General features: G+C 45.9%; 4 protein-coding genes across 4 annotated transcripts; 1 reads left to right on the top strand and 3 right to left on the bottom strand.

Annotated features, from left to right (window-relative positions):
* Positions 1-575: 575 nt before the first annotated feature.
* AFUA_3G00220 (putative MFS sugar transporter) lies at positions 576-2,462 on the top strand (the record flags this gene model as incomplete). The annotated part of the gene is made up of 8 exons (XM_743251.2): positions 576-834; positions 898-1,050; positions 1,117-1,229; positions 1,288-1,538; positions 1,596-1,669; positions 1,732-1,918; positions 1,981-2,157; positions 2,216-2,462. The coding sequence occupies 8 exons, from the start codon at positions 576-578 to the stop codon at positions 2,460-2,462; spliced, it is 1,461 nt and encodes a 486-aa protein (XP_748344.2).
* A 166-nt stretch (positions 2,463-2,628) lies between these two features.
* AFUA_3G00210 (Zn(II)2Cys6 transcription factor) lies at positions 2,629-5,263 on the bottom strand (the record flags this gene model as incomplete). The annotated part of the gene is made up of 7 exons (XM_743249.3): positions 4,472-5,263; positions 3,907-4,407; positions 3,692-3,854; positions 3,465-3,627; positions 3,173-3,411; positions 2,862-3,109; positions 2,629-2,794 (listed from the first exon to the last, which is right to left on the bottom strand). Exons 1-7 carry the CDS (start codon positions 5,230-5,232, stop codon positions 2,629-2,631), a joined length of 2,241 nt encoding a protein of 746 aa, XP_748342.2. The 5' UTR covers positions 5,233-5,263.
* Positions 5,264-7,485: 2,222 nt separating this feature from the next.
* Positions 7,486-10,278, bottom strand: AFUA_3G00200 (uncharacterized protein). Its single transcript, XM_077804259.1, has 12 exons — positions 9,925-10,278; positions 9,772-9,860; positions 9,718-9,721; positions 9,608-9,656; positions 9,358-9,557; positions 9,149-9,301; positions 8,982-9,094; positions 8,673-8,923; positions 8,546-8,619; positions 8,274-8,460; positions 8,043-8,219; positions 7,486-7,981 (listed from the first exon to the last, which is right to left on the bottom strand). The coding sequence occupies exons 1-12, from the start codon at positions 9,956-9,958 to the stop codon at positions 7,756-7,758; spliced, it is 1,557 nt and encodes a 518-aa protein (XP_077660419.1). The 5' UTR covers positions 9,959-10,278; the 3' UTR covers positions 7,486-7,755.
* Positions 10,279-17,010: 6,732 nt separating this feature from the next.
* Positions 17,011-18,072, bottom strand: AFUA_3G00190 (uncharacterized protein; the record flags this gene model as incomplete). The annotated part of the gene is made up of 3 exons (XM_077804258.1): positions 17,011-17,059; positions 17,369-17,397; positions 17,614-18,072. 3 exons carry the CDS (start codon positions 18,070-18,072, stop codon positions 17,011-17,013), a joined length of 537 nt encoding a protein of 178 aa, XP_077660418.1.
* Positions 18,073-20,048: the final 1,976 nt, after the last annotated feature.

Genomic DNA, 20,048 nt, shown 5'->3' with positions numbered 1-20,048 from the left:
CAAGCAAATCTTTAAGCTAATTTCTCTGTTCAACTCATGAACGCATCTCCATGGCTCCTCGTTAGTCCCAGAACATTTTGTGGGATCTCGGCAATTTACCCCGGATTTCATCCCCTTCTCTCCCTCCGGAATGCGGAATCCTAGTCTACTTTAAGCTCGCCCATCAGACATCTCAAATCTCGCACAATCGTCCATGCTGATCTAACTATCCCTCGCGGCCCTGTTATGATGCAGCAAACAACCATGCTTCCCAACATACCCAGTAAGGACCTGCGCCAGCAAGCGGCTCCATCGCTACTCACCGATACCCTCTACTAGACAATACCGATGAACACTGGTACAAGGACCCTGCTCTCAAGGCGAACATTGCACACTGGTAAGTCCAGTACAGCTGGTGACAATAACCCAACCCGGGCATGGTCACTGACCCTACTCCCCAAGTCTTGGGCTGTGTGTTGTAATTTACTACCTGGTGGGTATCGATTCTCTGTCTCTGATACATACACCAGCTAATAGATGTACATAGGGCTGTGAGTCGATTGTCCACTATTGCTTTGCGTCACCCGCTTACTCAGATGCTGCTAGATGATGCTGGCCTCCTCAACGGGTTACAGGCTGTGACCTCGTGGAACGAGTTCTTTGACCACCCGAAAGGCACAATCTTGGGACTCTACGCTGCCTCTTTGTACCTCCCATCGATTGTGACGGCTTACCTGGGTGATTTCCTATCTCAGCGCTTCGGGCGCCGAATCACCCTGGCTCTGGGATCTTTCATTGTCCTTGCCGGTGGTTTCATCAACGCCTTTGCTAGTAGTGCTGGGATGTGGGTTGCTGGTAATTTATCTGTCCCCCTTTGGTGCCTTTGGTATTATGTTCTGAAACTCGAATCCTGCTCAGGTCGCGCCATCATCGGCGGAGGTGGCGGTCTCGCCAAGGTGGCCGCCCCAGCGCTCATTCAGGAGATCGCCCACCCTCGGTTACGACCGATGTTGGCTTCCTGCTATTATCCTTTCTTCTACTTTGGCGCTCTGCTATCAGCGTTGCTTTGTTGTGAGTGACCTCGCTTTCACCCTGCCTCCTCAACAACCCTGCGCTGATATCGAGATCTTCCCACAGTCGCGGCTCTCTACATCCCAGGCGACTGGTCATGGCGGACACCGTCGATCGTCCAAGTTGTGGGACCTTTATTTGTCCTTGCTACATTGAAAAGCTGCCCGGAATCACCAAGAGTGAGTTACGACTCCCGCATTGGGGGACACTTTCTTGGCTAATCCCGATGGACTCCAGTGGCTCGTGTCCAAGGATCGAACAGCGGAAGCCTCGGCGATATTGAGCAAGTACCACGCCAACGGTGTTGTCGACGACCCTCTTGTCCGATGGGAATTGGCCGAGATCCAAATGGTACTGGAGAAAGAACGAGTGGGGCTCCATGCATCCTATCGAGACTTCTTCATGACAGCAGGGAATCGACGGCGTCTTATTGTACTCTTGTCTCTTTGTGTCGGCACCAACTGGGTCGGCAATGGCACTGTCTCCTAGTAAGTCTGTCTGCTGGCGCTTTGTCATGACAGTGGTGTTGACCTTTTGCCCTGCAGCTATCTGACCCCGGTACTCAACTCGATCGGGATAACGTCTCCAGTCCAGATCACGCTTCTCACATCCGGGCTCGGTAAGTACGAGGCGGATCATAAGGATTAGCAAGCGCTTGTAGACTGACATGGGCTGGTCTAGCCATCTGGAACCTCATCCTGTCATTCGGCGCCGCGTTGAATGTTGAACGTTTCGGTCGCCGTCCACTGTTCCTCGTCTCAATCATCGGTATGCTCGTTTCTTACGTCCTCATCATGGGCCTCTTCGCTGGTTTCGCTACCACAGGGAGTCACGCTATGAGCGTGGCCGTAGTTCCGTCCATTTTCCTGTGAGTCATGCCCGCATCCAACGCAGTGGAAGGGACTGAGGAAAGCTGACCCGGTGGCCAAGATACTATGGCTTTTACGACATCGCCTGGACACCGCTACCGGTTCCATACACAGCCGAGATCCTGCCTTTCAGACTGCGCACCAAGGGCCTTGCCTTGTTCACGTCAGTCGGAACCATGGCGAACTCGTTCAATCAATTTGTGAATCCCATTGCGCTGCACGCCATCCAATGGAAATAGTAAGTATACCCCATTATCAGTAACGAGAAGAAGACTAGGGAAGCTTACTCTGGGCAGTTACGCTGTGTATATTGCCATTCTGTTGTTCTACTTGGTCTTCGCGTATTTCATGTATCCGGAGACCAGGCACCATACCATCGAAGAAGTCTCCATGATATTTGACAAGCGCAATGATGAGATAGCGAACCTGAATGAGCTCGCACTGCGCGAAGTGGAGAAGCGCGCTGCCGATGGGTATGCGCACCGTGGGAAAGACGAGGTTTCTGAATGGAAGGGAAGCTGCTCTCATAGAGAGGACGTCTAGGAATGCCAGGTCGATGTAATGGTATAGTACAGGCATGAGTAAACTAATACAATATGAATGGATAGAAACATTAGTATTACATATCAATCCTGACATCCGCTCCATCAACGATGTATAAGATGGCACCCTCCGTTCACCCTTCAGAGGACACGGTACAGAGTTTGCTTCATAGAGTTCCCGGATCAGTGGGTGGAGGGAAGAAAGATTGGGCGAAATCGAAGTAATGGCCGAGGTCGAGACCTGTCTCTCCGGCCGGGATGTCCTGGCCCAGTAAGGCGCAGATATCAAAGTCCCATTGGATTTCCGGCAGGCTAGGGTCTAGTCCGGTCAAGCTGTTCATATGCCGCATCAGAAAGGAACTGCCAGAAAGTCATCAAGCCGTGAGAAGTGGAGACTTACTTGGCATCTGTCGGATCACCTTCACCAGAGTCAAGCGCAAGGCCGGCGTAGCGAGCCAGCTCGCGACCCAGCTGGGCCACCCAGCCACAAATACCGGTTGTGGACATGTCATTGGACTCCAAGAGCTCAATGGCAGTCCTGAGATGATGCGTCAAGACACGTCGGTCTACTGGCAAGGGATGCTCGAGTCGAGCGACAAGTACTCGGACGAGGAACATTGCAGCTTGGCCGAGTATCAGAACCAGATACTATAGATGGATGACAATACTCCCTTAGCAATGACACTCCAACAGCAGGTAGCAGCAACTCACATCTGCACCATATCGAACGATTGGCTCCGAATCGGAAGACTTGACGTAGTACTGCACAAGGGCTACAGCGGCATCACAAGCCTTTTCCAAACAGGAGATCGTTATATGGTTCTCCGAGTTCGCAGTAGCATTAGCGGTCAGGAGGTTAAGCGAAAGAGAGTTCAAGCATAAGCGCGTATGTTCACCGTAAATCTTGACCAGGTCGGTGTACCTGCCAAGCATGACGGCATCATAGGAGCCTAGATAGCATGTAAGCATTGATGCAGCGCATGGAAATCGTCGCAAGGCTCACCGGCCCAGGTCCATTGACGTTGCCATGCGTCCAAGCGCGGGTTTAGGTCAGATAGAAGAGATGAGATTTTAGACCATGCTGTGGCAGCGGGCTGGCGGATATTTTGGCGTGGTGTTGGGGGTAAGCGGGCTGTGCGCAGACCGGAAACCAGATCCGCTGCGACCTTAGCAGTACAGTTTAGCTCCTTGTTAAGGAAATGTAACAGCGGTAAAGAACGGATCGCTTACGGCGGACAGTTCGGCCAGGCTAGTGACGTATGTCGCGGCTTCCGAATCGACCTGGGCTGAGGGTCCCAGCTTGCGTACAGCAGTAAGATACTGTCGGGGCGAGGGTTGGACAACTGGCATTGGGTGGGGACGACCAAATCCAAGGCTGAGCCACGTGTCATACCTAGGAACAGGGGTTAATCAGAGGTCAAACATCAGCAGGGAGATCGGATTACTGGTTAATGAGCAACCAGGTGTGCCACTGGGGCAAGACACTGTTCGCCTCGCCGATATCGTTAGGGTCGAGGTCAGATGAACTCAAGAGACGGATAATTGCTGGGCAGCCAAACGAATCGGGCACCCCGATACGGTACGCCAGGCGGGTACACAGCCCTGTTAACATCCACTGGTCCGCAGATTGACCTCCGCCTCGCGGAATCCACACAGAAAGTAGTAGGGTAGCCTGCACGTCAGACAGCTGGTGTTGTTTACGCAAGAGGACAAACCCAAGGTGCGCACCGGCGAGGTCTGCGAGGGCTGCGAGGGCGCTACCGGCAATGGGTGGCAGACTTGACCTGCTGGATAGCTTGTCCCGATAAGCGGTATAGTAACGACCCGCAACTGCCAAGACTGCAGTGAAGAGGAACGGCGCTGATGATCGGATATGATCGAAATGCCTGTCCAGGTCCTTGCCTGGCTCAAGGAGCGGAAATAATGGGTGACATTTCTGGAAGAACCTGGGATATATCGCGGTGAGTCCGCTGCAAGCCGATGAAGAGCAGTGAGCAATCCTGGACTTACAAGGAGAAGAGCGCTCTTGCCTCCTGCTTATCGACAATCCCCCGGGAAACTGGTTCACTCTGTAAGTCAACCTCGGCTTCGTAGTGTGTCATTCCGAGAGCGAGTTGAGCATTCGGGTCTCCGGCGGGAACGGTCTTTGCTGGCTCCCCTGACCACACAGTTGGGTGGGCCATTAATGGGGGGAACGGCGCTGAGTTGTTCTTCAGGGCGGCCCAGCGTGAATCGAGTCCCTCTGAGTGTACAGGGTGCGCCGACAAGGTGCGTATACGTTCTGGAGTTGCACTTGCCCCATGACTTTGAGTGGGCTCCGCGACGTTGGTCCGGGCAGGGAACGAATCTGGAGGCCCCGCAGTTCGTGTGATCTGGGCAGAAGGGCTGTTGACGATCTGCCTTGCCTGTGGGAAAGCTGATTGCGGGAGTGCTTCCTGTGGTGGATGGGTCAGATGGCCCAGGCTGGACACCAACTCCATGACAGTCTTCTCGAGTTGCAAGAGTCGCTGGTTTGTAAGGGAGAGACTCTGCTGCCAATCTAATCCCCGATCGCCAAAGTCGCACTCGATCCCAGCTCGGCGACAGGCACCGCAAGGGTGGCCCCCCGTACATCGAAGCTTTTTGAGTCGACATCGCTCACAGGCGTATGTGGCGCGCTGCGTTCGCTGTTTCTGAAACTGCCTTTTGTGGACAGCTGCCGTCGAGTTGTGGCGATCTACACGGTCAAGAGAGGGTGAACCTTCAGGGACTGCACGTGGACTTGGCGTCATGTTGCTGTGCGGTTGATTTGAGAGATCTTTGCAGAGTCAACTTATGGGAGGACTTTCAATAACTTAATAACCTGATCCAAACCAAAGGATAAACTTTACAGACAAATGGCACTGGTGTTCATTGGCTACTGCGCTACTGTTAGTAACTATTCGAGCCCCGCTGAAACCAGCCAAATTTGCGGGGATGCTGGTCCATTATGTAATTTTAGGATATAATAACTAACCGACCCCTTCGACGTAGCGGCTTAGTAAGACTAAGCCTTAGTCTACGGGGTCGCGCGTAGCGCGACCCTGCCATCTCAATGAAAAATATCATCTCAACGATAAAAGCTTCAAATGTCATATCCTTTCTAGAATTTCTATTATTTCTCAACCACAACCATGCCGAATGACTATTATGAGATAGAAGATCAAATTGAGAGGGCTCTGCGCGTATTACGGCGTCAAGAAAAGCCAAATATCTCAAAAACTGCGCGAGACTTTAAAGTCCTAATGCAGAGGCTTCGACGCCGCTTCCTTGGGATTCCTTCACGGTGTGACAGGGCCCCAACAAATACAAAGCTTTCCACAGAGCAAGAGGCGGCTCTCATAAAGTATATTAATATACTTATCAAGCTAGATATTCCCCCGCGGCCGAAGGCAATCAGCAATGCAGCAAATTCAATACTCTTTCGTGGACATACTGATCTGATAACCCCCCCCCCCTTCAATTAGCGTGCATTGGACGAAACGCTTCCTTGAACGCTATCCAGAATATCGAGTACGAAGGCAGAGAGCTATTGAATTAGAGCGGAAGCGGGCACACGACCCTATGGTGATTGAGATGTGGTTCCATAACCTGAAGGTGTTGATGGAACAGAATTATATCCATCTATAAGACCTCTACAACTTTGATGAGACAGGCTTCCAGATTGGAATCGGTAAAGATCAATGGATAGTTACTAGAGAGTTTAAGAAGCCTTCTTTCTCTCCTAGTAACACTAATCAAGAGTATACAACTGTTGTGGAAGTAATCAGCGCAGATGGCCACTTTATTCCACCCTTTATTATCTTCCCAGGGAAGTGCATCTTAGCGGGATGGTTTGATGTCTGTGATGAGCCAGATTATATAATTGGACTGTCAGATTCTGGCTACATAAATGATATCCTTGCCTTCCAATGGATTCAGCATTTTGAGCATCATACACGGCGTTGAATGCTAGGGGTAAAACACCTACTTCTCTGCGATGGATATGGATCCCATATGACCTATGAATTCATCGATTTCTGTGAGAAAAACAACATTCTCTTATACTTCCTCCCTCCTCATACAAGCCATATTCTTCAGCCGCTGGATGTTGGTGTATTCCATGCCTATAAGCACTGGCATAGTGAAGCTATTGAGGATGCTACCCAGACAGGCTGTGGGAAGTTTACAAAGGTGGAATTTCTATCCGCCCTCTTTGAGATATGACGCAGGACTTTCAAACAGCGTACTTTAAAGCATGCTTTTAGGCTGACTGGCCTAAATCCATGGAACCTATCAGTCGCTCTTGAAAGATTACAGGATTCCAAGCTCTTTACTGATGAGTCGTCAAGCAATTCCTCCTTCTTAATCACCAATACCCCCCAAACAGCGCGTCAAATTGATCGATTTAATCGTCATCTTCTTGATCTATCCCCCACTGAAGAAGATTCATTCCATACCACTCTTTCTAAGCTGGTAAAGGCTGCCAAAACACAGGCGATTCTAGTCGAACATCTTACGGAGCGGGTGAGGGAATCAGACGCTGCAAAACTAGCCCATCAATGCTGTGTGCAGGCTTCTAGAGCTCATCTACAGATAGGTGGAATCATGCGGAAGGAAGAGGTCACATGTATGAAGCGAATTAGGCAAGATTATGATGAGCTGGTAGAGAAGAATCGCTTACGGCCTTAGTGGAGGAAGGTAATGGCGGAACTTCAAGAGTACTGCCTTGCCAAAGGAATAATTATTTGAAAGCGGAGAAAAGTGCGAAAGGTAGTTTAAACCTAGTAGTCATTATTTCTATGTATTTTACTAGTAAATTCAGACAGGAAGGTTGCCTATTTCTTCATGATATTTAAATGTTGATAAACTTTATCGTTGAGATGATATTTTTCATTGAGATGGCAGGGTCGCGCGTAGCGCGACCCCGTAGACTAAGGCTTAGTCTTACTAAGCTGCTACGTCGAAGGGGTCGGTTAACATGCTGGAGGTGATGCTTAACCGCCTAGATCAAGCAGTACGTACTATGGGCGAACTATAAGATCCTTGTATTGTCATGCTTCCTGAGGTCTGTTCTGTTGTTGTCTTGAGACGATGGTATATGTGAATGAAGATACCATACATCAAACAACATCACCAGTAATATAGAGAGATACTCTGCAGTGCTTCTGGAGGAATAGTACACAGTGAATTTTCATTCCAGAAAGCAACAGTGCGCATGGCTTCCTTGATCATGGACGAGTATGATATGGTACCTGTCTCGAACCATGACCGCATCCTTGGGATACATCACTCTCTCAAACCCTGTCCTTGACTTCAACAACGGACCTGGATTCTTGTTTCTCGTTGTCGGGGCTGACAGGGCCCTGTTCAACATCATCACCGGCGTTATCCATGACAGCGCCCTTCCTGTTGTAGTCGAAAACCCTTGCTGCATCTTCAGCCGACAGACGTTTAGTCTCGGGGAACATGAAGAAGATGAAACAAAAGTAGAACAGCAAAATGGCAATATACACCGCGTAACTAAGCATACAGGAGTCAGTGCATGGCCATCAATCAACTCGGATGGAACTACGCCACTCACTATCGCCATGAGATGGCTTTGAGCGCAATCGGATTGACGAATTGGTTGAACGCGTTGCCCATCGTGGCGGTACTCGTGAAGAGCGCCATTCCTTTGGATCGGATTGTAAAGGGCAGAATCTCAACGGTGTATGCAATTGGAAGAGGAGTAAATGCCATGTCATAGAACCCGAAATAGCTGTGTGGGGACGGTCAGCGAGCTCTCCACTCTTGGAGTCTAAGGACGGCTCACATAAATAGTAAAGGAATCACAGCAATGCCTAGTGAGGACTGTTTGGTGTTGGCGAAGCCGGCAGATAAACCCATAACGACGACATAGGAGCATAACATCCCTGCAACGGATGTCAGGAACAGGGGTCGACGTCCAGCCTTGTCACAGTACACTGCAGCGCTGGCAGCAAGGATGAGATTCCAAAGGGCTATAGGGTAGTCAGCGAATTGTACACTGTCCGTCTTCTGATGCTGAATGTTACGGGGAAAAAGAAAGGGACTGTCAAGCCTTACCAAGCCCAGAGTTGATCAATGTGATTTGGACTGCAGAGGTGATGCCAACCGACTTGAGAATTGGCGACAGGAAACTATCGCAGCATTAGCCAAACTCTCCGTGAACGTGGTGAGGCATTCAACCTACTAGGTGATGATACCATTACCCATCCAGTTCAATGAGCATGCCAAAGCTACAACCACGGCCAGACGTCTCCTGTTTCCACGGGTCCGCAGGAAATCTACGAAACTTGCTTTCCGCTGGGCGACCTCACGTTCGATGGCGGTCCGGATTTCCTTGATCTCGAGCTGCACCAGGGCGTCCTCCTTGTCACCGTTGGCATGCAGGCGGGCAAGAACACCGACGGCCTCCTCCTCGCGACCGTTCTTTATGAGCCACTGGATAATCATTGTGAGTGGATGAGAATTTTAACCGTGCCTTAGAGGGTAAGCTCACCCGTGGGGATTCAGGGCAAAGCATGGTCACAATGATAACCGCAACCGGACCGATTACCTGGAGAAGAGAAGGGAATCGCCAACCCCAGTCCCCAGGGACATACAGACCAGCAACTAGCAATCATGGGTTAGCTGAGAACGTACTTCGGGTTGGTCTGGGTGAGTCACAAGTCATAATAGCGGCGAAGAAGATTCCGATGTATGCGAACGTTTGGTAGCAGGAGCCAAGAATAGGTCGAAGCCGAGGATGGGAAATCTCTTGGATCAATACAGGAGCCGCAACTTTCACTATACCAACACCAGCTCCAATAATAGCACGACCTGAAGACCCTGGTCAACCGGGAGACCAATGCAACGAGGGGAAGGGAAGGAAATACCGCCGCACCACATGCCGACAGAGCTGGCAAATGTATTGACAAGGCAGCCGATGGTAATGATGATATTTGCAACGATGATACACCATCGACGGCCCATTTTGGTGGAGATGACGTCACCAATAAATGCAGTAAAGATCGAGGGTAAAAAATAAGAGGCAGCATAGATACCCAGCAGCGCGCCAGTAGGGCTCTTGAAGTATCTGACAAAGTCAAATTCGAGGCCACAACGGATCAGCAAGGTTGAACATACTTTTGCCATGAAGGCATTGCTTGGAACCCAGTGAGAAGGCTTGCTTGGTCTAATGACAGGTGGATCAGTTCACTACTTGTCAATCGCCGAAGTATCCTGCCAATACTAACATCCCTGCAATATTTAGCAGCGCCACCTTTCAAACAGCAGGCGAGATGACTTACATTTGTAGCAATTACAAGGCAGAGACCAAGGCCCAAGGCTACGTTGCGACGCAAGCCTACATCTTTGTACCAGATGGGGTGGGTATTATCTGAAGCGAAGAGTCAATAGTCAATATTGCCACCACTGTGGTCACTCGCTCATGCAGCACTCACTTGGCACATCAGTCCACTTGACGTTGGGAGACATATTTGGAGGGTGACTATTGTCGACAATTGCAATGGCTCGAACCCCCAAACGGCCAGCATCTTGGGGATTTATCAACCGCCATTCATCGCTGAAACGTCTGTGACTTCAATCCGAACAGTCAATCTGGGGAAGTTGCGGGGAGACATTTTCAAAATTTCGGGGAAATGCCGAACACGCCTATACTCTGTATTTTTTTCAATCGTAGTGACAATAGAGCATGCTCGGGGAACATACCGAAGCGAACTTTACATCCAAGTCGGCTATCCGGATGTTCCCCGTGTGATGCGGAGGATGCCAAGAAAAATCAACCATCAGTCTGCTCCGCCAAAAAGAGGTCTAGACGGCCATTTCTAGCATAGTGAGAATGATAAACATAATCTGGTTAACAGAAAGCTGGACGTGTCCAATTGAAATTGATAGTCATAGCAGTTGAGGACTCGGTCTCTTTGATGGGACACTGCGGTGAGCGGTCCCGAATCCGGATGGCCCCAGAGCAGCATCGGCCATCACCAATAATCATTATAGAACCTGCCAGGAAGATCGGGCTAAGCTAAAGATCTTTTCCTGCTGGATGTGATGAATAAATGATTGTCATCTGAAGTTTTGTCATTGACGTCACGCCAGCACCTGCATATAAGCCATCGAGCATTGCGGGGGAAACTGTGTTTCTGTACACCTACACTTTCCAAGCAGAGCCAGCTAGCCTTTCGCCCAATATTGGATCACTAGTCTCCCTAGTGGAAGCCATGAGAAAGTACAGAACTCACTTTCTTATGAGCTGACCACGACGACTTGCCCAGGGTCCTACAGAGGAGAGAATCGAGTAGCATGATTGGACTCATAACAAGGGTTGACAGCATGAGACCAATATTACACTCCACACAATGTGACAATACAGATTCAAGTAGTAAACAGTTCCCAGCTGATAGGCTCTTTAATGGATGTTAGAGCCTGTCAACGGAGCATGGATATATAAAGCTTGTAAGTATATGTGAATGTTTGATTCTCCCTCGAGGAATTGCTATATTCCATGGCACAAGGCCCCACACAACTCCAGGAAACAAGTACCGGGTCGTTTCGCTCCCTTCTGCGCCCGTTTTGTAGGCTGCTTGAGCCATTTCAAATGAGCAACAGGGCCATGACCGCTATCGCGCTCAAGTATCAACAGGTCAGTCGAAGCTGGTGCTGCCCTGCTTCTTTTTCTGTCCCGATCAGAGGAGGCTTTTCTTATGCTCTTCAAGTCATAGACCCAACTCCAACGCATGGCTACAGTCCTTGACATTCCACCAAGGTCGCACCAAATCCACTTCGGATTGAGAGGCCGCGCCGACTCTGAGATACATATGCCTTCTCCTATCTGCCATCTAGTCTCAGTGAGGTCTTCCTGCCAAGATAGTCGTGTTGCAACCACTCGCAACTGCGTATTTCAAGACAATGTGCTTCCTCATGATAAGAACCGCCCAATGCAAAAGCGGCTAGTGGACCAATACATATTGCAATTTCAGACGCACCATCCTTGCAGTGGTATTCCACTGTGTCCTACATAGAGCGCCCTGCTATTGTTTTCAGAGGACATGCGGTTACACTGTACAGGGCCATCATGACTGAAAGTGTTTTGACAAGCAAGTCTTCCTTCTCACCCCATTGTAGTAGTGAATAGTGACCTAGTTTTAGACTGCGGCATATCCGCGGATATCAGATAGCAAATGGTATCCATATCGTATCCACGCGGATACCAGATACCTAAGATGCTATCTTTATCTGCATCCAAATCCACGCGGATACGATATGGATATCTTGTTATTATCCACACTAGCATAATTCTCGCCAAATTAACCCAATCTAGCCTGACACATGATGCATAACTTGCTGAATAAGATCAATTACTAACTAACTGTTATTTATGTCTGTTCTGGTCGTGACTCATGACAGGCTTGACAGCACCACGCAGCACTTTTGCCTGATACTATCCTCCATCATGTACAAAATATATATCCATGTCAATGCTGGCTACGCTAGATTTGCTGGATCTGCTGGCTCTAAACCAGAACTTCTGGTGGATTGATTGGTTCAGCCTTCTTAAACTACATTACCTTACCAATATTCCTCAAATACAGCTCTTATTGTAACGGGCAAGTGTCCGTAGGGTGCTCGAGCCCATTGAGGTCATATCGAACTCATATATCTATTTGATAGCCTGATTATGTGGTTTTCATATACAGAACTCTTGCTTTCATGGTGAGCTTGTGGATATATGCGGATATCTATCAGATATCCATAGGTAATTATACGGCATCTGCAGGATATCTGACGGATATCCATGGGTTATTACATGATATCCAATGGATATCATGTAGGTAACTACACTAATATTACTAGTAAACCAATCAGAACAGAAGATAATCTAGGAAAATAGACCTGTCTAATCTACGTGTGTATCCTTGTAACCACCAGATTTTGTTATCTACCCTTCAAATTTTCCCTCTAAAGGCTTTGTAAGTTTCTTACCTTTCTCTTATTCCTAACTCATGGTATTATCCTTACATTTAAGATGTCGCAAAGCCAACAATCTCAATTCTCTGATTCTTTCTATGAACCTGACTTCCTACAATCAGATAATACACAGCATATCGCTGATAGTCAGCGTACTATCATCTCCACATCAGACTCAGACTTCATCTTCCCACTACCACGGCCCCGCCCCCCTGAGACCCTCACACGTGTTGGGCCTAACTTTCGCAAACATTGGATCCTTTACTCCAATATGTCAAAGGATGACTTTGTAAGATGGTGGCTACAGACAGACTTCGGATCAAAGAAGGAGCTACAGGATACAATCCACTGGGATGGGAAAAAGAGCTTATTATATTGGGAGCAATTTCATCAGGTTGCAGATGAAAAAACTAGCCAGCCTAAGGTTATGTGTAGACACTGCTGCAGTGTTCTTGTTCACCCAGGTCATTGCCAAGCAGGGTTATCTCCAATGAAAGCACACCTTAAAGGAGCTGCCTGTTAGTGTACGGTACCTAAACAGCAGAAGGGTATAGACCAGCTTATCCAAGCCTCGGTTAGTATAAGGCCCTTGTATAGGTCATGAAGTATGCTTATATTACTCTTATTTAGCCCCAGCGTTCTCCTCAAAGGCTATATAGTCAAGAGCTTTTCATGGAGAAGCTACTTGACATGGTTGCTGTTGGGCGTCTTCCCTTTCGATTTAGTGAGCGTCCCGAGCTTGATGAGTTTATTGATATTGTGCGACTGGCACCATCAAAGCCAAAACTCCCCTCTAGCAGGACTCTTCGACGATATCTAGAGAAGAATGTCAAAGAAAAACAAGCAACTCTCCTCCAGAAGCTTCCACCAAATGGGAAGCTTTCAATTGCACTTGACTGCTGGACATCACCTTTTAACCAGGCATTCATAGCAATCACTGGCTACTTTATTGACCAAGAATGGAACTACTGTGAGATTCTTCTTGGGTTTAAACCTCTTTATGGTACGCATAATGGAAGCAATCTAAGCTCAGTTGTCTTTGACGTCCTCTAAGAGCATGAGATCACCAACTGCATATTATCAATTACTACTGATAATGCATCAAACAACAACACTATGATAGTGAGATTGCAGGAGTTAATCCAGTCACAGGATCTTAGTAGTAATGCTACAATTATCCGAATCCCATGCATCGCCCATGTTATTTAGCTTAGTTTGAATCAACTGCTTAGAAAGATGAAAGTGAACCCAGTCAATAATTCTATAGAAAGGGAATGGTCTGATCAAAGTATACAATCTCTCCAGAAAAAGAGTGATTCAAGTGGAATTGTGGATACACTAAATAAGGTATGATATACTATTATACAAAACTCTTATTTACTGATAAGAATAAAGGTTCGATGACTTGCTACCTTCATCAAAGCAAGTCCACAGTAAAAAGAGGCATTTCTGAGTCTTCAAACTACAGAGCCAAAGCTTGTTCCCTGCCAGGATGTCTGTACTCGCTGGAATTCCACCTACTTGATGCTTTGCTGAGCCAAGCAACTACAGTCTGTCTTTGATGAATACTGTATAATGCATCAGTATCTCTAGTTTAAGCTTAATAAGGAAGAATAGTGCTAAATCGAGTATCTGCTCTGGATTACCCAACCTTTCTTTAATTACACCACTGCGCTCTCTACAACAAAGGAGGTCACCATTCATCTTATCTTTGGTATCTATAACAATCTCTTTGACAATCTCGAGAAGATCATACGCCAACTTCAATGTAAAAGGGTTTCTTGGAAAAAGACAATGCTCTATGCACTCGAAGCAGCGAAGGCCAAGCTCTCATTCTATTATAAAGAGACTGATAAGATGCATAGTGATATCTTTGTAATTAGCATAATTATTGCCCCTTTAAATAAGCTTCAATTCTTTTCCATAAGAGAGTGGGAGGGTGGCTGGCGTGAATAGTATTATAAGAGTCTTACAGACTATCTTGAGCAGTACACCAAGCAGCTTGCTGATCTACCAACACCACTAAGGACTTAATTATCATCTGGAAACCTATCTCAGATCAAAATGCTAGTTTTAAGCAGGGCCTTACAGCAGGGAATCAGTTCTCACTGCTCTCGATCAAACATAGATAATGATGAGCTTATGAAATATCTTGAGAGTGGTTAGTAGTGACTAATAACTCTATGACTTATTACTAACGTCAGATAACAGGCACAGTTAATATATCACCAAGGGCCTTCTGGAAAGAGCATGAGCACGAGTTCCCAGCACTATCTAGACTTGCTCAGGATGTTCTTGCCATCCCAGCTAGTGGGGCTGGTGTCGAACGTCTTTTCAACTCTACTTGTGATATCTGTCACTATCGCCGCGGCCATCTTAAATCTTGTACGATCAAAGACTTGATGATGTGGATGTATACATCAAAGTTTGAGCTTGAACAAGAGCAGCTAGAACTAATAGAAGAGTATCTTCCAGCTAGTGAGGTTGCTGCTATAGAGGAGGAAAGAGCTCCGCTTCAGCTACAGGCGGATTTTGAGCCTGTTAGTGATGATGAAGAAGATAATGCTGGTGATATTCAGACTGAAACACAGCATCAGCCAAGTAAGCAACAATGTACAGGAACTAGGGAAGGGGGCTAAAGAGAAGGACAGTTAGTAGAGCAGCGTCATGAGTTAGATGATGAGACTAAACATCCCTTACCCCAGAATGACATACTGACGCGGGGATCTAAGAGATCTCGGAAGGCTCCAAGAGGGTTCGAGGATTATGAAATTATCAAACCATAGTCACATAGCCTAATAGAAGACTTTCAAGTAGTATCTCTGTTTCTGTAATTTGTCTTATAGTCTATACTACTACTCTATACCTTGATACTTGGATTCCGAAAGGTGACTTTCCTATACACCCCTAGAACAATAAATTACAAACAAAACATGCATAAATTATGCAGTAATGGATTTAGCCATGTTTATATTGTTTGCCTATCCGCAAAATATCCAAATCCACACTGCGGATACCATTTACTATCCATATCGTATCGTTGCGGATATGGAGATATTAGATTACATCCATATCCACGGATATGCGGATTTGGATATGCGGATTTAGATACGTCGCGGATGTTGCCGCAGCCTACCTAGTTTAGGTTAGTAATCAGAGACTAATAGTGGGAGGAGGGGAAAACGAATATATAGGAAAAGGCCCTTCTCCTCAGGGTGCAAAGGCGAGTAATGGGCCAATGGCATCTTGTAGATGGCTGAGGTTCCACCAACATTCTTTTAGGATAACATCATGTAATTGGCATGTTGCTGCCCTGTGAAATAGAACTGGTCTTGGGTTGGTTTTGGGTCAGCCCATAGCACAAAACCCCATCCCTAATATGGGTAGAGTGGTACCCATAAGCCAACTTGCATGGGTTCTGGGGCGGTTTTTTATGCTATGGGTTGACCCAAACCCACCCCAGAACCCATGGAGGTTGGCTTACGGGTACCCACTCATATTACTCGGAGTACATTGATACTCTGTATGCATAATTATGTATATAACTTCAGGCTATACCCTTTTTGTAGATATAAATTGTATACAGTAAAACCTCATTATAACGAGATATTCCAGACAGTCCAAATTTCTCGTTATAACGAGGTTCTCGTTATATCAAGGATATATATAATTTAGCCTGTAAAATAGCTTCGAATATCCCACTAAGTCTGTAGGCTCAGCTTTCGACCCCAAAGGATACGCTCATGCTTATCTAGCTTATAAATAAGGCTAGGAATGCCCTCTGCCTGCTGCTCCTCATATAAACAAAGTGTTCTTAGTGCTTCCAATGCCTGATCAAGTAATATTTGTGGTAGAATTTCAAGCTCCTCCTCAGAATCATCATCAAGCTCTGGCCCATACTAAGCTAGAATCTGGCTCTTAATATCTTCATGAGTATCCTGGATAGCTTCCTCTGCGGGATTCAGAAAGGTATTAATATCTATTAGGTCCTGGATAGGCGTAGAGAGCTTAAGAAGAGAGAAAGCATTCTGTATATTATCCAGAACTGCTAGATTAACAGGCTCTTAATATAATAGTTAAGAATCTAGAGCCTTTTAAAAGTAATTCTAGATTACCTACCTAGAAAGTTCAAATTCCCAGCTCTGGATTCCCCATCGAACTACTCATAGAATATTCATTAATATAATTAAATCATAATTAAGCTTAAACTCTTAAAGGATGAAGCAAATCTAGTATTGTTTCTAGTATAACTTCTAACAGTAGATAATCCCTTAATTAAGAGGCTGGTATCGGCTGGTAGAGTTCACAGGAAGCTATATAATAAGAGTATTCTGTAGTAGATAACTATTAGATTAAATCTCTATTACAGTAGCTTAATAAGCAGAGAAGTTATCTATAAGAAGGACAACATTCTATCTACTCATCTGCTTATTAAACTAACAAAGAAAGTCTGTAAATATTAATATTATAATCTAGGCTTTCTAGTTACTCTACTAGATAAGATTCAGATTCCGTATATTAACACTAGTAGCTTGGAAAGCTCATGTCAAGGTACGGGGTCACAGGTAAACAGAAACAGGTTGATGAGGTAGTTGACACTCAGGCTGGCTACAGGAATCTATATCTATCTGTTCCGGTTGCAGGGCAAACTGGTACAGGTAACCGACCCCTTCGACGTAGCAGCTTAGTAAGACTAAGCCTTAGTCTACGGGGTCGCGCTACGCGCGACCCTGCCATCTCAATGAAAAATATCATCTCAACGATAAAGTTTATCAACATTTAAATATCATGAAGAAATAGGCAACCTTCCTGTCTGAATTTACTAGTAAAATACATAGAAATAATGACTACTAGGTTTAAACTACCTTTCGCACTTTTCTCCGCTTTCAAATAATTATTCCTTTGGCAAGGCAGTACTCTTGAAGTTCCGCCATTACCTTCCTCCACTAAGGCCGTAAGCGATTCTTCTCTACCAGCTCATCATAATCTTGCCTAATTCGCTTCATACATGTGACCTCTTCCTTCCGCATGATTCCACCTATCTGTAGATGAGCTCTAGAAGCCTGCACACAGCATTGATGGGCTAGTTTTGCAGCGTCTGATTCCCTCACCCGCTCCGTAAGATGTTCGACTAGAATCGCCTGTGTTTTGGCAGCCTTTACCAGCTTAGAAAGAGTGGTATGGAATGAATCTTCTTCAGTGGGGGATAGATCAAGAAGATGACGATTAAATCGATCAATTTGACGCGCTGTTTGGGGGGTATTGGTGATTAAGAAGGAGGAATTGCTTGACGACTCATCAGTAAAGAGCTTGGAATCCTGTAATCTTTCAAGAGCGACTGATAGGTTCCATGGATTTAGGCCAGTCAGCCTAAAAGCATGCTTTAAAGTACGCTGTTTGAAAGTCCTGCGTCGTATCTCAAAGAGGGCGGATAGAAATTCCATCTTTGTAAACTTCCCACAGCCTGTCTGGGTAGCATCCTCAATAGCTTCACTATGCCAGTGCTTATAGGCATGGAATACACCAACATCCAGCGGCTGAAGAATATGGCTTGTATGAGGAGGGAGGAAGTATAAGAGAATGTTGTTTTTCTCACAGAAATCAATGAATTCATAGGTCATATAGGATCCATATCCATCGCAGAGAAGTAGGTGTTTTACCCCTAGCATTCAACGCCGTGTATGATGCTCAAAATGCTGAATCCATTGGAAGGCAAGGATATCATTTATGTAGCCAGAATCTGACAGTCCAATTATATAATCTGGCTCATCACAGACATCAAACCATCCCGCTAAGATGCACTTCCCTGGGAAGATAATAAAGGGTAGAATAAAGTGGCCATCTGCGCTGATTACTTCCACAACAGTTGTATACTCTTGATTAGTGTTACTAGAAGAGAAAGAAGGCTTCTTAAACTCTCTAGTAACTATCCATTGATCTTTACCGATTCTAATCTGGAAGCCTGTCTCATCAAAGTTGTAGAGGTCTCATAGATAGATATAATTCTGTTCCATCAACACCTTCAGGTTATGGAACCACATCTCAATCACCATAGGGTCGTGTGCCCGCTTCTGCTCTAATTTAATAGCTCTCTGCCTTCGTACTTAATATTCTGGATAGTATTCAAGGAAGCGTTTCGTCCAATGCACGCTAATTAAAGAGGGGGGGGTTATCAGATCAGTATGTCTATGAAAGAGTATTGAATTTGCTGCATTGCTGATTGCCTTTAGCCGCGGGGGAATATCTAGCTTGATAAGTATATTAATATACTTTATAAGAGCCGCCTCTTGCTCTGTGGAAAGCTTTGTATTTGTTGGGGCCCTGTCACACTATAAAGGAGTCCCAAGGAAGCAGCGTCGAAGCCTCTGCATTAGGACTTTAAACTCTCGCGTAGTTTTTAAGATATTTAGCTTTTCTTAACGCCGTAATACGCGCAGAGCCCTCTCAATTTGATCTTCTATCTCATAATAGTCATTCGGCATGGTTGTGGTTGAGAAATAATAGAAATTCTAGAAAGGATATGACATTTAAAGCTTTTATCGTTGAGATGATATTTTTCATTGAGATGGCAGGGTCGCGCGTAGCGCGACCCCGTAGACTAAGGCTTAGTCTTACTAAGCCGCTACGTCGAAGGGGTCGGTTAGGCTCTATAGACAGGACGTAGCTCAGAGGCTTCCAAGTAAGTTGCGGGATTGTGCGGTGAAGATATTCCCAAGGTCACATGATTCCTTCCTAGCGATGCTAACTCCTATCTGCGGCAGCACCGTGACAGCTCAAGGATTCTTTGCTATATTAATAAACTATGATAATAGCTTCTCAGAGCCATCTGCATTGCAAAAATTACTCTGCATTGCAATAAAAGAGGGCTATTATCTATGCTTTATCTTTCTTTTAACCTAGAAGTTAATATGTTAAAAGACTCTGTGCAGAAGACTGCTTCTAGAAGAGGCCAGTCTCATCACAGTTAAACTAGTCCTTAAGGCTATACACACTTAAGACTTATTTAATCTCAAGCATCTCTTAATCTGCCTGAGCTGGAATACTTCCCTCCTCTCTATAATATTAATACTATCTTACTAACCTCCTTATCTGGAAGTTATGAAGCCATCTATTACTAAAAGTTGCCATCTCTTACCCTGGGTAGATCTTCTCCTAAAAAGACTAAGCCTTTTGTTAAATAATCTCTGCAGAGATAGGTATTTGTTCCTCTATATATATTATTTACTTAAATAAGGCATTCTCTAGCTCTAGCCAGTTCTTATAGCATTAGCGCTTTGCATCATAGGTAGGGAGGGAATTAGCATTAAGATAGTTGTATTTACAGGATAAGATATCAGAGATAAGACCAGATGAAAGAGTATAATCATAGGTCTCCTGAAACCATTTGCGAAGGTCTTTCTGTGTTATATTTAGATAGAGGCAATTTTGAGCTCGCAAAGCAGCCTTCTAGGACGTTGAGATAGGCTTCCTCTAAGGCATATTAGCTAATAAGAACCCCTTGATATAACGAGATTTTATATAGGAGATAAGGCAAAGTTAACGAGACTCGCTGTAGCGAGGGATTTCATTATTTATATGGAGAATTAATTGAAGCAAG

Source organism: Aspergillus fumigatus, chromosome 3 (assembly GCF_000002655.1).
Source record: "Aspergillus fumigatus Af293 chromosome 3, whole genome shotgun sequence".
In the NCBI taxonomy this organism is placed as follows: Eukaryota; Fungi; Ascomycota; class Eurotiomycetes; order Eurotiales; family Aspergillaceae; genus Aspergillus; species Aspergillus fumigatus.
Note: the sequence above shows the minus strand (reverse complement) of the source record. Positions and strands in the feature narration are given on the sequence as shown.